A 15,063-nucleotide genomic window follows, 5' to 3' on the forward strand; every position below is an offset into this window, starting at 1 on the left:
TATCACTTGTATAATTATTTCTTCTAACTCTAAATCTTCTATGAATTCCAGAGTGATGTGTTTGACCTCTTCCTTAATAGTTATATCTGGATATTTAAATATCATCTTAGATCTTAACATCTGCAAAAGAATAAGCTTGATTTCTCTTCCTAACTGCAGCAACTTCTTCCCTGAGTCTTCCTCATCAGTAAATGCTACCCTCATCCATCCACCTAACTTGCTTTTGCCAAAAACTTGAAATCATTCTTGATTCTTCCCTTTTCTTTCACTCTCAAATTCTTTTAGTCTTACTTCCAAAATAATTTTACAGTGCATCCATTTCCTCTAGTAGTGCTTTGGTGTGAACCACCATCATCTCTTGCATGTGAGACTACAATAGCTTCCTATCTGATCTCTTTGTGTCCTTGCCTATTCCTCTCTGGCCTCCTCACCCAGACTGATCTTTTTAAAGGGTAAATGAGATTATGTTGCTTAACTTGCTTCAGGTAGAATCTTTACCTTGTAGCTTGCAAGGCCCTGATGATCTGGATCCTGTTTGGCTCTCCAGTTTCATTGCACTCTCCCTTGCTGTGCTCTAGCCACCCTAGTTGCCTGTCAGTTTCTCAAACATTCCAAGCCCTTTCCTGCCTAATGGGCTTTTTTGTTTGCTTATCACCTCTGCCTAGTTTACTCCAGCTCTTTAAATTGGGTGGCTCACTGTCCACTTCAGATGATACCTCAAAGATGCTTTCCCATTGAAAGCACTGAATATTGGAATATTGAATACATATAAGGTATTTTGTATAGTATTTGTTGAATACATGACTGGACATTTCACCACAATGGTAAGATTTTCTTGGTTACATATTGCTCTAGTGTCCTAACAGTAACTGTGGTGTTCATCTCTATATAACTGTAGATAATCCTTCTCAAAACCTTTGGACATTTACTTTTTACCAGATACATAGAAAAATGGTGTTATAATTACATATATAATTTTGTTTGTGTTGATTTTGTAAATCTGAACATTTCCTTATTCTTTTTCCCATAATTTGATAATATAGTAAATTGCCCTGTAGAAATGAAATTAACATTTTATATCAGTTTGAACCATGTATGTTAGTTAATACAAATGAAACAATATCCTTCCCCTCTCCTTGCTCTCCTCTCCTCTCCTCTCTCCTTTTGTCCCCTCTCTTCTTCTGTCTCTTTCTCTCTTTACACACATGCACTCTCTAACAAAAAAGTTGTTTCTATATACTTTTGACTGTGTGCTTTTTTAAATTGATATTTAATTAATATGCCATAAAACTCACCTTTTTAAAGTATGCAATTCAATGCTTTTTTTTCCTCAGTATATTCACAAAGTTATGCAAGCATCACCTCTATCTAATTCCAGAGTAGTTTAATTACAGTAAAAAGAAGTCCTAAACTCATTAGCAATCACTTTCTCCTCCCCTCAGCCCCTGGCAATTATTAATCAACTTCCCATCTCTGTGGATTTGCCTGTTCTGGACATTTCATATAAAAGGAATTATACAATAAGTGGCCTTGTCTGGCATTTTCACTCAACATAAGGTTTTTAAAGTTCATACATGTTATAACTTGTGTCAATGCTTCATTCCTCTTTAAGGCCAAATAATATTCTATTACGTGGACATATCAATTTTGTTTACCCTTTCATCAGCTGATAAACACATTTGGGCTGTTTCACTTTTTTACCGTTAGGAGTAATACTACTGTGAACATTCATGTATATGCTTTTTTGTGAACATATGTTGTCATTTCTCTTGGGTATATACCTAGGAGTGGAATTGCTGGGTCATATGGTAATTCTTTGTTTAACTTTTGGAGGAACTGACAAATGATTTTCCAGAGCAGCTGCACCACTTGTTCACTCCCATTTAATTAAGTAAATTTTATTATTATAAAACACTTTATAAACTTAACATTCATGTACTCTTTGATCCTACTTTATGTAAACTTATCCTTTTTTTTTTTACTTCTACCTAATTTAAGTATATATACATATAAATGAGACCATATCATGCAGATGCAATCACACTCACACACATGCGCACGCACGTGCAAACATATGCTTTTTCTAAAACAGAAATGAAACAGTATCTAAACTCTTCACCTCAAGAGGCAGCATGATGTAATGGAAAGCCACCAGACTAAAAGTCAGAAAATCTGAATTCTAATTTCAGCTGTATACTGAATTAGCTGCTTGAATTTACAAAAAGCATTGATCCTGTCTGTTTCTCAGTTTTCTTATATAGAAACTAAAGGATTTGCTCTGCTTACCTCTGAAATCCCCTTCTACTTTAAAACTCTGCTAGACCTCTCCCTCTTTACTTTTATTCTCTGCTGTCCCCAAACTGCATTAGTTCAAGATCACCATGTTAGCACATCCAACTCATCCTTCCCATGATAGAACAAAGATGCTAGTTTTTCTACCTATAAATATAATAAGAATACCTTTTTCCCACTTCCTTCCTAGTGTTAAGAATAAATATCACTGGGTCACAGTGGGGGTTGAAGCAGGGACATTATAAAAGGGCTTCTGGCAGATTAGGGAAGAATAATTGGCCCTGTCTGCTCAAATAAGGACTAGGAATTTCCCAATTTTAAGCAGTTTGTATGAAATAGAGAAAATCAGCAAACTTGATTAATAAGGTTAATTGTTTTTAATTTAAAGGTTCTGTCCTAATAAAAGTGTGAAATTGATTGGTGTGAACTTGATTGAATTTTACAGGACTGTGGTAGTTAACATTGTGTGTCAACTTGGCTGGGCCTGGTTAAGTGGCTGGGCAGCTGGATGTAGTATTCCCCATCATGAGACTGGTAAATCAACTCCATGGTAGAATCTACTGTGAGCAGCTGAGTCACTGCCTTAGGAACATAGTCTGCTTCCTGTATATAAGAGAAGCTTTGGGGAATGGTCTCTAGCTTATGGCACACTTGAACCCTGAATGTAGCCATGTCGTTGTTCAACAGCCTGCCATGCTCTGCCAACCTTGGGACTTTCGATGGACTGGAATTAATGGCCTGCCCTGCGGTTTGGTAACATCAGGACTGTGCCATTTTATTTGTCCACATTGGGCTTATTAGCCTCAGCAGCCAGTAGCTAGTTGCCTGAGCGAAGAGATGCCTCTAGCTTCAGTGGGCCGGGAGTAAGAGGCAGAGCTGAATCCCAAGGTTGAGTGGCTTTCACACAGCCCCTAGAGCCTGGCACTTTGAACTCAGACTTCTAGTCTCCCGAATTGTAAGAGAATAAACCCCTGTTTGTTCAAGCCATCCCATTGGTGGTGTATTCTTGTCAGAGTGACACTAGGTAACAAGAACAAGGACTGTTTAGTTTGTTGAGTATTGAACTTTCTTCTTCTGTCACGCACATAAAATACTGCTCTCTAAAACACTATAATGTTTATAAATTAAGTATATATCCAAGAAGGCAGGCTGTAAATATAGCTTTCTCTATATTTTAAATGTTGTTGTTGTTGTTGTTGTTGTTGTTGTTGTTGTGTGCCGTTGAGTCGGACCAGACTCATAGCGACCCCTCCTTGGGTTTCCAAGGCAGTATCACTACGAAAGTAGATTGCCCAGTCTTCAACTTTATCTTCTACCATAAAGGGTTATGTGACAGGATTCTTCTGTACTCTTAAATGTTTTAAATCATATATTTTTCTTAAGAAAGATTATTTCTCTAGATGCCTTGAGGATAGGAATATTCTTAAGGCTTATCCTCTGTATTTATTTTTTCATAAATTTACTCATTTGTTTTATAATTATTTCCTTTCATTAAGTTTAAAGTTTTTAGGATTGAGGTTCCATGGTGAAATTCTAGAAGTGTTCATTCTATTTAGGAACATTAATACCTGAGAGTGGTTCTTAGGATTAACCTACTCTACTTATTTCTAGCCATGTTAAATACGTATTATTGGTGTGTTGATGTAAAGATGCAATATAAGCTTAATATTGACAGTCTTTTTAACATCCTGTTTTTATTCAGCATTTGACTTCTATGAATAAGGCACTGTAGGAGAGAGAAAGAGAATGAAATATCCGAGTCTTTGTGCTTGTCCATCGTATAGTATTCCATGTAAATATTAATTGGAATCTTTAGTTATGTTTCAAATATTTGTGGCAAATTTTTAACAGGAAGTATACATTTCTCATTTGTTTTATTTTGCTGCATTTATTCTAGGTTGGTTCTTACTTGAAATCTCCAAAATACCCTATTTGGATTGTTGGCAGTGAAACTCACCTCACCGTATTTTTTGCCAAGGTATGCTTATAGCACACTTATTTTTTTTAGTATGGCATCAGGCAAACAAATAATAGAAGTCCATACTCAGTTTATATCTTTGTGAAAGCTTCAGTTTATTCCCACTTACATAGATTATTCTAAAATAAAAAAAATAATAATATTAAAGAACATAGTCTTACACTACTGATTTTGGAATCATTTCAATAAAACCTTTGTCTTGTTTTAGTTACAGCTTTTTACCTTTTCTGAGTTGAGAGCTTTGACTTTGTTTTATTCTGAAATCACTTTTGTTATGGTGAAAATAACTTATTTTAAAAGATTTGGATTTCTTTTTTTCCTCGAGAAGCTAAAAGTCTAATATGATACAAACACGATACAAAATCTTTTCATTACAACATCTAGATAAATACTTTAAAATTTACTAAGAATTCAGTGGTATTGAAGTCAGTGCTTTTTTAAGATGAGATATTTCCTAAAATTTCAATATATGCATGATTAAAATATTAAAATAGATAGAATTTGAATATGTTTATTTTAAGATTCTTACAGCAAAGCCATTTCTAAATCCCAGCCTTTACCTGTAATAGTTAGACTTTTCCTTGTTTGAGTAGTTAAGAGCTTTAGAGTCTGATAACTTTAGTATGAATCTCAGCCTTGCCACTTCCTCATATCTCTCAGCCTCTTTAAAATAGGGATTAACTCTGGTAATGTAGTACCTAAGCCACGTGACTGCTAACCAGAAGACTGGCAGTTCAAACCCACCAGCCACTCCTCAGAAGGAAGACTGGACAATCTACTTCCGTAGTGATACTGCCTCGGAAACCCAAGGAGGAGTCACTATGAGTCGGGTCCGACTTGATGGCAAATAACAACAACAACAATACTTGTCAGGCTTAAATATAAAATATTTAGCAATGCCTGATACAAGTCATATTCAGCAAACTTCAGTGAGCATCTCTAGTGCACACAAGTATAGTTATTAGATGTTAGGTTGAAGGGCAGAATACGTAATTGTATTATTTGAAGTTTATTAATTCTTATGCACTTCACTGATTACTCCATGAGTTTTTTTTAGCATGTATTTGTTAATGTAGGTATATTTATTTCTGTAGAAAGTGTGAATAGTATAAGATATACAAGACTGAATTGTCATGCTAAATTTTGTTGACATAATAGATTATTTATTACTGTATTTACTTTTACTATGGTGTCAAAAGTCTAGCTAAATAAAAACTTTTTCTTAAACAGGGAAAAGTATAAGTACACCTCTAAAATATGTGCCTTACTGATATGTTACATTCAGTCTGAATGCTCTTGCTATTTCCCGCTCAGAGTAGGGAGAAAGAAGTTAAAAGCAGAGTTTGAACTACAGAACTGAACAACTTCTCATTCTTGAGTGAGAATTTCATTATTTGACCAATTTTATTTCAAATGTTTTAAATTTCCAGGAAAAGAAAACTAATTTACATACAAAAATGAATTTTTGAGCCAATTATTTTTTTATTATCTGCTATGTAACCCTAATCTTTATAGTGTTATGAAAACTAATAAATTGCATAAAATTATAAATTTAAATATAAATGAAAAAAAAGATTAAAATGTTTTGAATCCGAGCTATTGTGTTTTTAGGAGGTAATGGTGGTATCAAAACAACAAGAAAGATTTCATAGAAGGGTAATGTCAATTGAATAATGTGAATAGTGTCAGTTGGGCCAGGTGAATTTGCAGACATTTTTTAAATAAAGCATCTGAATAAATCAGATAGGTTAACAGAATCATGGCAGTGAGTTATACCAACTTTTCTATGAAATATATACTCCTTACCTACCTGTTCTGGTGATTTGTGGTTCCCATAACACTTAGTCCATTGTCCTGTGCAATTTATCATACAACCCATAGTTTCTTCTTCCCACACTCTTTTTCGTATATTGCATGGTAGACAGTGAGCCTTGTCCATGGAAGGGGTAGACTATATCTTTCATCCTGTTATCCACAAATCCCAGTTTTATGCAATGAAATATCAAATTAGAGACATTCATTACATACAGGAACATAAAACCCCTTCCATACCAGTTGTAGGCCTTAAAAAACAAATTCCGTGTATGCCATGTAAGTCAAACAAGATTTTTAATCTTGCATTCCTTTAGCTACTGACAGTCATGATAGAAATATGTACACATGTGAGGTGATTGTAAAGATATTACATGATTCTCGATTTGTAAACTGTTAGAAATACCAGAAACCATGTATACCAAATACCTTATCTCTTTTTTAGAACTCTTACATTTTATATTAATTTTTACTTTTTGTTACTTTGTATTCCCAGGATCTAGTATATAGTCTGGCATATCATGTAGGTGACTCATTAGTTGATTGAATAAATGTTTTCCACTAATTTTTCACATTTGGGTTCTAGTGACATTTATATCCTCTAAAAAATATATTTTTTTTCCAACTTATTCTTAAGCTTCTTAAATACCTAGGTACTTTCCTTGTAATGTATTTTTAAATGATTTAATTTGGATTACAGTTAATTTTAAAAAGAATTGAAGGTTAAAATATATATATATATATCCCTTTGTACTAAAGTAATATAAAGCCAGAGATTGCTTAAATTGTATACTCACAACATTATAGGGTCCAATTTATTTAAACACTAAATAAAATAGTATTTCTGTACACTTTACCATATAGAAAATACTAGAAATTTTGGCTATTCTTGAAATTAAAAGAAAAAACATTTTTTGGTCATTTTTTCTTTGATGTGTCCATATCTGAACAAGTAATTTTGATTGTTCATTTGTTTCTTATTTTTTATTTTTGGTCAGTTTGCTTGTTTTTGGTGGGTCCAGTCATCTAAAACAAAGTAACATTGTTTTCTCCCAGACGTTTAATTAATTAATTAGTTTGTTATTTATGTATTTGTGGGGAGCTTTATTAAAGAACAGAAATTTGTTTTCTCACAGTTAGGAGATTAGAAGTCTGAATTTAGGGCACCAGCTGTAATGAAGGATATCTCTGGGGAAAAATCCTTGCTTCAGTTTCTCTAGCCCATTTCTCGGCTCCATGGTAATCTCCAACTTTTTCATTAATTTGAGACAATTGAAAAGACAATGGCTTGCATCAAGATCTAATAATTTATTATTAACATACCTTGTCTGGTTAATGTAAAGGTCAGCCATTAAATGTTTCATTCACCAAAATGAAATCACTGGTGATGTTTATATATACCCACTATGGTTTCTCTAGAAATGCCCATTCATAAGTCAAGGATTGTTTGTATTGCTGTTGGGAAATGAGCAATTAAATTAAAAGTTGAAGACCAATCTCCAATCTATAGTCCATAGTCTGTAGTCCTTATTTCTGTGGACACACGCTCCCTTCTCAGCAGAAGACAAACCCTTTAGAAACTGGTGTATGTTCTAGTACAGTCTGTTTGTTGTTGTTAGCTGCCCCAACTTATGACGATCACTTAGACAACGATATGAAACACTGCCTGATCCAGTGTCATTCCCATGATTGATTATAGATGGGACTGTACTGATCCACAGGGTTTTCTATTTTAAATTTTGTTTTTTAGTAAAGATCATTTATTTCTATACTCATTAACAGTTTAAATACTATGCTAAAACCAGCAGTTTAAATGTTACTGTCTTTTTACACAAAACTGGTGTGTGTATTTGTCTGGATATAAAGAAAACAACAATCCTCACAACTGGACCAATAATCAGCATCATGATAAATGGAGAAAAAGATTGAAGTTATGAAAGATCTCATATTACTTGGATCCACAATCAACAGCCATGGAAGCAGCAGTCAAGAAATCAGATGATGTATTGCACTGGGTATATATGTTGCAAAAGACCTCTTTAAAGTGTTAAGAGCAAAGATATCTCTTTGAAAACTTAAGGTGCACCTAACCCAAGCTATGGTATTTTCAGTCGCTCATATGGATGTGAAAGCTGGACAATGAATAAGGAAGACTGAAGAAGAATTGATGCCTTTGAGTTGTGGTGTTGTCGAAGAATACAGAAAGTACCATGGACTGCCAAAAGAACAAACAGATCTGTCCTGGAAGAAGTGCAACCGAAATGCTCCTTGGAAGCAAAAATGGCCAGGCTTTATCTCACCTACTTTGATCATGTTGTCAGAAGGGAACATTCCCTGAAGAAGGCTATCATGCTTAGTAAAGTGGAGGGTGAATGAAAAAGGGGAAGGCCCTCAACGAGATGGATTGACACAGTGGCTTCAATGATGGGCTCAGGTATACCAAGTATTGTGAGGTTGGTGTAGGACCGGGCAGTGTTCCGTTCTGTTGTACGTAGGGTTGCTGTGAGTTGGAGCTGACTCAACAACACCTAACAACAACAGTATTTCATGTACCAAGTTATTTGTATTGGCTACAATTAAGTAAAAAAAAAGCTTTTTTGTTTTTAGTTTTTATCGTGATTTGGGTAAAAGTTTACAGAGCAAATTCATTTCCCATACAGCAGTTCATACACATTTTGTTTTATGACATTGACTGCAATTCCCCACAGTGTAACAGCTCTCTTCCCACTTCCTCCCCATAGTTACCTCTTCCCTGTGTCCTTCCCTCCCATAAACTCCTGCCCCCTGAGCTGTGTTACTGTGCAAACACTGCCCTTCTGTTCTGCCATGATAGATCACTCCAAGGAGTTTATCTACCTGATATAAATGTTCATTCCATATGCCTGTCTATTGTTTGGCTAGAAGCCACAGGAGTGAGTTCAGTTCCAGACCTGAAGGGTAAACTAGGGGCCATAGTCTCAGGGGTCTCACCAGGCTCTATCAGACCAGCAAATCTAGTCCTTTTTTTTTTTTGTTCCACATTGTTCTCCCACTCTATCCAGGATCTCTTGCACTGATCTCCCTCTGAGTGGTTGGTAGTGGTAGCCGGGCACCATCTAGTTCTTCTGGTCTCATGGTTATATAGGTTTAGGATCACGTGGTCTGCCAGTCCCTTGGACTAATTCTTTCCATGCATCTTTGGTTTTCTTCATTCTTCTTTGCAAAAGAGCATATTTTAAGTTCATGATTTTCAAGACATATGGCATTATAAAAGGCCTTTGTAAAGGAATGAACTATGCATGTGACTTATGCACTGAAGGTGATAATAGTTACAATTGTCTTATTTATTGGTATACTTATTTTTTAAATATGTATCAAGGATTTAGTTTGTGCATATTATGCCAGGTATGTGACTACAGTGATGAGAAAAAATAGATGTGGTCCTCTTCTTACAGAGGTACACATTCTATGGTAAGGAGGTAATTACATGTTTAGATACAAAATTTCAAATGATATGAATGCTGGCAAAGCATGTATCTATAATGCTATATGAATTTATCTTAGTTTTGGAAGATTGGTAATAGTTCCTTGAAGAATTTATGTTCAAAATGAGAACTGAGGCATTAGGGGAAGAGGGAAAAGGAGCATTTTCTGCAGTCTGCATAGGAAATAGTAGGAGCAAACAAATAGCTGGGTGAGAACAAGCTGAAGAGAAGAGATGAAGCACTGAGAATTATGGGGAACAAGATGAAGGATGAGGCCAGGTTACTAATTATCCTAAGAGTAATAACAGGCCCTGGACATTTTAAAATTTGGGGATAGTAATAGTTTGGGGGGATACGGGAAGGAAGGAAACGGTTAAATTTTCATTTTGAAAAGATCATTATGACTACTTGTGGAGAACAGATAAAGGGGAGGAGTCCCTGGATGGCTCAAATGGTTAAGTGCTTGACTACTAGCCAAAAGGTTGGCAGTTCAAACCCACCCAATGGTACCTAGGAAGATAGGCCTGGTTATTTACTTCTGAGAGTGCATAGACTTGAAATCCAGTGGAGTAGTTCTAGTCTGCACAAATGAGATGGCCAGGAATTGACTGCAGGTTCTAGTAACAACAAAAACTAAAACCAAACCAAACTTGCTGCTGTCCAGTCAATTCGACTCATAGTAACCTCCCCTTGGGTTTCTGAGGCAGTATCTCTACAGAAGTAGATTGCCCAGTCTTCCTTCAGAGGATGGGTGGTGAATTTGAACTGCCAGCCTTCTGGTTAACAGTCAAATACCTTAGGCAATACACCACCATAGCTTCTAGTAACAACAAAAGGGTGTGGATAAACAGAAGTCTTTTCTAGTATTCTACATTGAAAGGGAATGTGCCCTGCGGGCATCATCATTGTCTTCAGAAATCATACTATAATACTTTTAATGAGATTAGTTGAAAATTGCAAATCTGCCGCATAGGTAAAAGAAATGTGTTTTGAAACTAGAAGCTTAAAGAATTTCTAACCTATGTTTCAGTCTAATTGTCTTTTGAACTGTTTGCCTGAGGTTTTTTTTTTTTTTTTTTAAGTAGCTTTTATTAAAATAAGGCTGTGTAATACTTGTTATATGTAGTAAGTCTTTCCTTCTTTTAGTAACCAGGCCTTTTCATACATATACATATTTATATACTTTAAATGCCCAAATATTCCCCAGTTGAGTGTTTGTCATCTTACATTTTAATTCTTTCTAACCATCATTTTACTCTTTGATACTTTGTCTTCTTGTTTCATATTTGAATTTTAAGAAAAAAATTCTTCTGGTCACTTTCTTAGTTTCTCTTTAGGAGAATTAATTGTGAAGTTAATTTTCAATACAAATTAAAGGCTTTAAATAAGGCTTTAAATGTGAAGAAGGCTTTAACTATTTTAATATGGTATCTTTAATATTATTAGAATTATAAGTATAAAATGTGAGATGAAATAAATTTGTCTTTTGTTTTCATTGTGTATTTGAATCTCAGTGTGGGGTAACAGCTGCAGATCTAACATAAAAATAGCTGGGACATACCATTTAGTTTCACCTTCAGAAGATGAGTGACGGATTTCCTTGGAAGTCCATTTCAAACTTTCTTTTGAAGTTGAGGAGATGACTTTTACATCCCTTTTTTGTCTGTTTTTATGGTTATTGAGGGACTCTTTCTGTGTGTGGAAAATATCACCTTTGACCTTTCCTATGATAAAACAACTTTCCTTTCAGGTAAGAACATATGAAAACACATTAAAGTTTAAACATGAAATTTATGAAGAAACAAAATTTAATGTGGAGGAAAACAAAACATTAACTATTCCTGCATGAGCTGTAGTGTTCCTACAGTGCTATCTCTTTACTGAATATCTAGAATTACTTCTATAGGAGCAAGCTTCTTCTGTGTATTCCTCTTTGGTGTAACATTAGGAAAACCACAGAAATTAAGTTGTGAACCTTTTTTTGTTTAAAAATTACACAGTTCTACTTTACCATTAATGCATTTCCCTATATTTCTTTAAGGCAGAGAAGTAAAACTGCTTTAAAGATGTTATTTGTTATAAAGGAAAGTTACCTTTATGAATCTTTAATATTAGATAAAGTTCATGGAACTCGTAATAAAATTAAATTTGCAGTCATGCATTTTTTAATAAGAGTTTTCCTGTATTTCAAACCAGTGTAGTAATCCCATCCATTCCTCTTAAGGAAGGTTTGGAATTTCTACATATGTTTAGTTTCATGCCTTATCTACTACAGAAAGGAAATGGATTTAAAAGACTGAGTTACTTATTTGGTTTTACACTTTAAATCATTTTTTGTCATGTGACCTTAAACACCTATCTTCTTTTAAAAATAACAATTTAAAATAGCTGATACTGAAGTTAATTTTCTGTTCCTATTAACTACTTGGAAAGTAAGTATAAGTATATGTAAACTAACGATTTCAGTTATTTCAATGGGTGATTTTTTTCTGTGAATTTTTAACTAAGAACTGTTAAAGTGTTAACTCTTAACTAAGAACTGTTAAAATGTGTTAAAGAACTAACACATTTTGAGACTAACCCTCATAATTAGTGGAGGATTATGCCAATAGGTTGTACTACCATAATGCTAAAACTTTTTGTTTCTAATTATTTTGACCAGAAGTCTTTGAATAAGTGTGATATAAGGATGCAACTCTGATGCACATATTTTTTTATTTTAAACTTGTTCTGTTGAATGACTGCCTACTGGTCTATATTCAGGTTCTGCATGAGCACAGTTAAGTGTTCTGAAATTCTAGAGCTCTGGTGGCATAGTGCCTAAGGCATTAGACTGCTTACCAGAAGGTTGGAGATTCAGACCCCCCAGCCACTACATGGAAGGAAGTCTTGGAAATCTACTTCCGTAAAGATTTACCCTCTCGGAAACCCAAAGGGGGTTGCTGTGAGTCGGAATTGACTCAATGGCAGTGAGTTTGGTTTTAGTTTATATATGTATAATTTCTCCCCCTCTTTGTTATCACTTCTTATTGTCAGGTGGCTTCCTGGCAGTAGTCCCTTTCTCCCTTTAATTTATTCTAGTTTTTTGTAACAGTCCAATCCAAATTGTCTGAAAAAAATTCTTTTTTTTAAATACTGACTATAGAAGGATTTGGGAGCTCTGGTAGCATAGTGCCTAAGGTACTTGACTGCTAACCAGAAGGCTGGTGGTTCAAACCCACCAGCCACTCCTCGGAAGGAAGGTTGGGCAATCCTACTTCCGTAGTGATACCGCCTCAAAAACCCAAGGAGGGGTCGCTATGAGTCAGGACCGACTGGACGGCAAATAACAACAACAACATAGAAGGATTTAAAGATGAATAAAGTCCATGATGTTTAATTGGAATCATTAATTCCACACCTCTAGCTGTCCATAATTGATGAAAATAAGTGTAGCTGGTAGCACATAGCAGATTAGAGCAAAATGTCTTATACTACATCTAATGTTTGATAGTCATTAAATCTATGATTTATCTCTCAGTTTGTCATCCTTTTAACTTGGCTGAAAGCAGGAATACCAGAAAGATGTTTACTTGTGTTTTATTTGACTATACAATGACATTTGTCTGTGAGAATCATAACAAATTATGGATAACGTTGTGAATAATGGGAATTTCAGAACACTTAACTGTGCTCATGCAGAATGTGAACATAGACCAGTAGGCAGTCATTCAGCAGAGCAAGTTTAAAATTTAAAAATATGCTCATCAGGGTACATCCTTCTACTATATTTATTCAATCTGTATGCTGAGCGAATAATCTGAGAAGCTGGGCTATATGAAGAAGAATGTGGCATCAGGATTGGAGGAAGACTCATTATCCTGTGATACGCAGTTGACAAAACCTTGCTTACTGAAAGCAAAGAGGACTTAAAGCACTTACTGATGAAAATCAAAGGCTATAGTTTTCAGAATGGATTTACAACTCAATGTAAAGAAAACAGAAATCCTCACAACTGGACTAGTAATCATCCTGATAAGTAGAGAAATATCGAAGTTGTCAAGGATTTCATTATTTGGATCTCTAGTCAGCACCCATCGAAGCAGCAGTCCAGAATCAAATGATGTATTGCAATTGGCAATACATCTTTAAAGTGTTAGAAAGCAGAGATGTCACTTTAAGGACTAAGATGTGCCTGACCCTAGCCATTGAGTTTTCAGTCACCTCATAATTCTTGCAAAACCTGGACAATGAATAAGGAAGACCGAAGAAGAACTGATGCATTTGAATTATGGTGTTGGCAAAGAATGCTGAATACACCATGGAATGCCAGAAGAACAAACAAATCTGTCTTGGAAGAAAAACAGCCAGAATGTTCCTTATAAGTGAGGATGGTAAGACATCGTTTTACATACTTCTGACATGAGAGGCCAATTATGGTTGGTAAAGTAGGTCAATGAAAAAGAAGATCTTCAATGAAGTGAACTGACGCAGTGACTGCAGTGATGAGCTCAAACATAGCCAACAGCTGTGAGGATGGCACAAGACCATTTCATTCTTTTGTGCACGAGTTCACTGTTGTCAGAACTGACCCAGTGGCACCTGACAGCACCAAGTCACTTAGTGCTAATAAGTTTATTATTTCTTTGTTTATTTTCTATGCTTTTATTTATGCTAATTTCTGCCCAGAATATGCTTATCAAAATTCTATTCAGCATTCATGGTCCATCATCCTTCATCTTCATGTTGTGACTGCTGATTCTTTTATGCCATTATTATTCCTATTCTTCCTTCCAGTTTCCTACCTTCTTGTGGTCAGTGATCCTACCTGTTTACCTTTATTTTCTCACACTACCCGATTTAGCAAATGTTAGGCATTGTGCTAAGTACTGTTGAAATATAAAGATTAATATTGCATTCTAATAGCTAGCATTTATTGAGTGCTTTCTGTGTGTCAGGCATTATGCTGAGTAGTTTACTTATATTCCCTCCTTAATCCTCCAACCTTATGAGGGTAAGTACCAGTTTCATGTACATTTTTTTTTAAGTTTTATTTATTTTTTTGTTGAGAATCTACACAAAACATACACCAAGTCAACATTTTCTACATGTACAGTTTAGTGACGTTGAGTTCATTCATTCATTGAGTACTGCCTTACTTCCACTGTACAGTCAAACTACCAGGTGCCATCTAAGTGATTCCTACTCATGGCAGTCGCACGTGTGTCAGAGTAGAACTGTGCTCCACAAGTTTTCAATGGCTGATTTTTCAGAGGTGGATCACCAGGCCATTCTTTCAAGGCACTTCTGGGTGAGCTGGAGCTGCCAACCTTTCAGTTTGCAGCCGAGCACAGTATCGGTTTGCACTACCCAGGGACACTGTGCAGGTAGCGTTTACTTTTCTCTGGAGGAAGAACCTCTGCTTTATGTTTCCTACCCTGGCCGAGATATTTCAACAAACAGATGCCCCATTGGAGGCACTCACTCAGTTATGCCAAGAGATTTGGAGGACAGCTACCTGGCCAACTGACTGGAAGA

General features: G+C 35.4%; 1 protein-coding gene across 1 annotated transcript in view; it reads left to right on the forward strand.

Annotated features, from left to right (window-relative positions):
* Positions 1-285: 285 nt before the first annotated feature.
* LOC103210809 (ubiquitin carboxyl-terminal hydrolase MINDY-3) overlaps positions 286-15,063 on the forward strand; it is a gene marked incomplete at its 5' end in the record, with an annotated part of 45,967 nt that continues 31,189 nt past the window's right edge. Inside the window, 2 exons of the mRNA XM_007956730.2 lie at positions 286-330; positions 4,190-4,270. Coding sequence (XP_007954921.2) covers positions 286-330; positions 4,190-4,270 — 126 coding nt within the window. The remainder of the gene's footprint in view (positions 331-4,189; positions 4,271-15,063) is intronic.

Source organism: Orycteropus afer, unplaced genomic scaffold (assembly GCF_000298275.1).
Source record: "Orycteropus afer afer isolate SDZICR_OR568_19922 unplaced genomic scaffold, OryAfe1.0 scaffold00655, whole genome shotgun sequence".
NCBI classification, from domain to species: Eukaryota; Metazoa; Chordata; class Mammalia; order Tubulidentata; family Orycteropodidae; genus Orycteropus; species Orycteropus afer.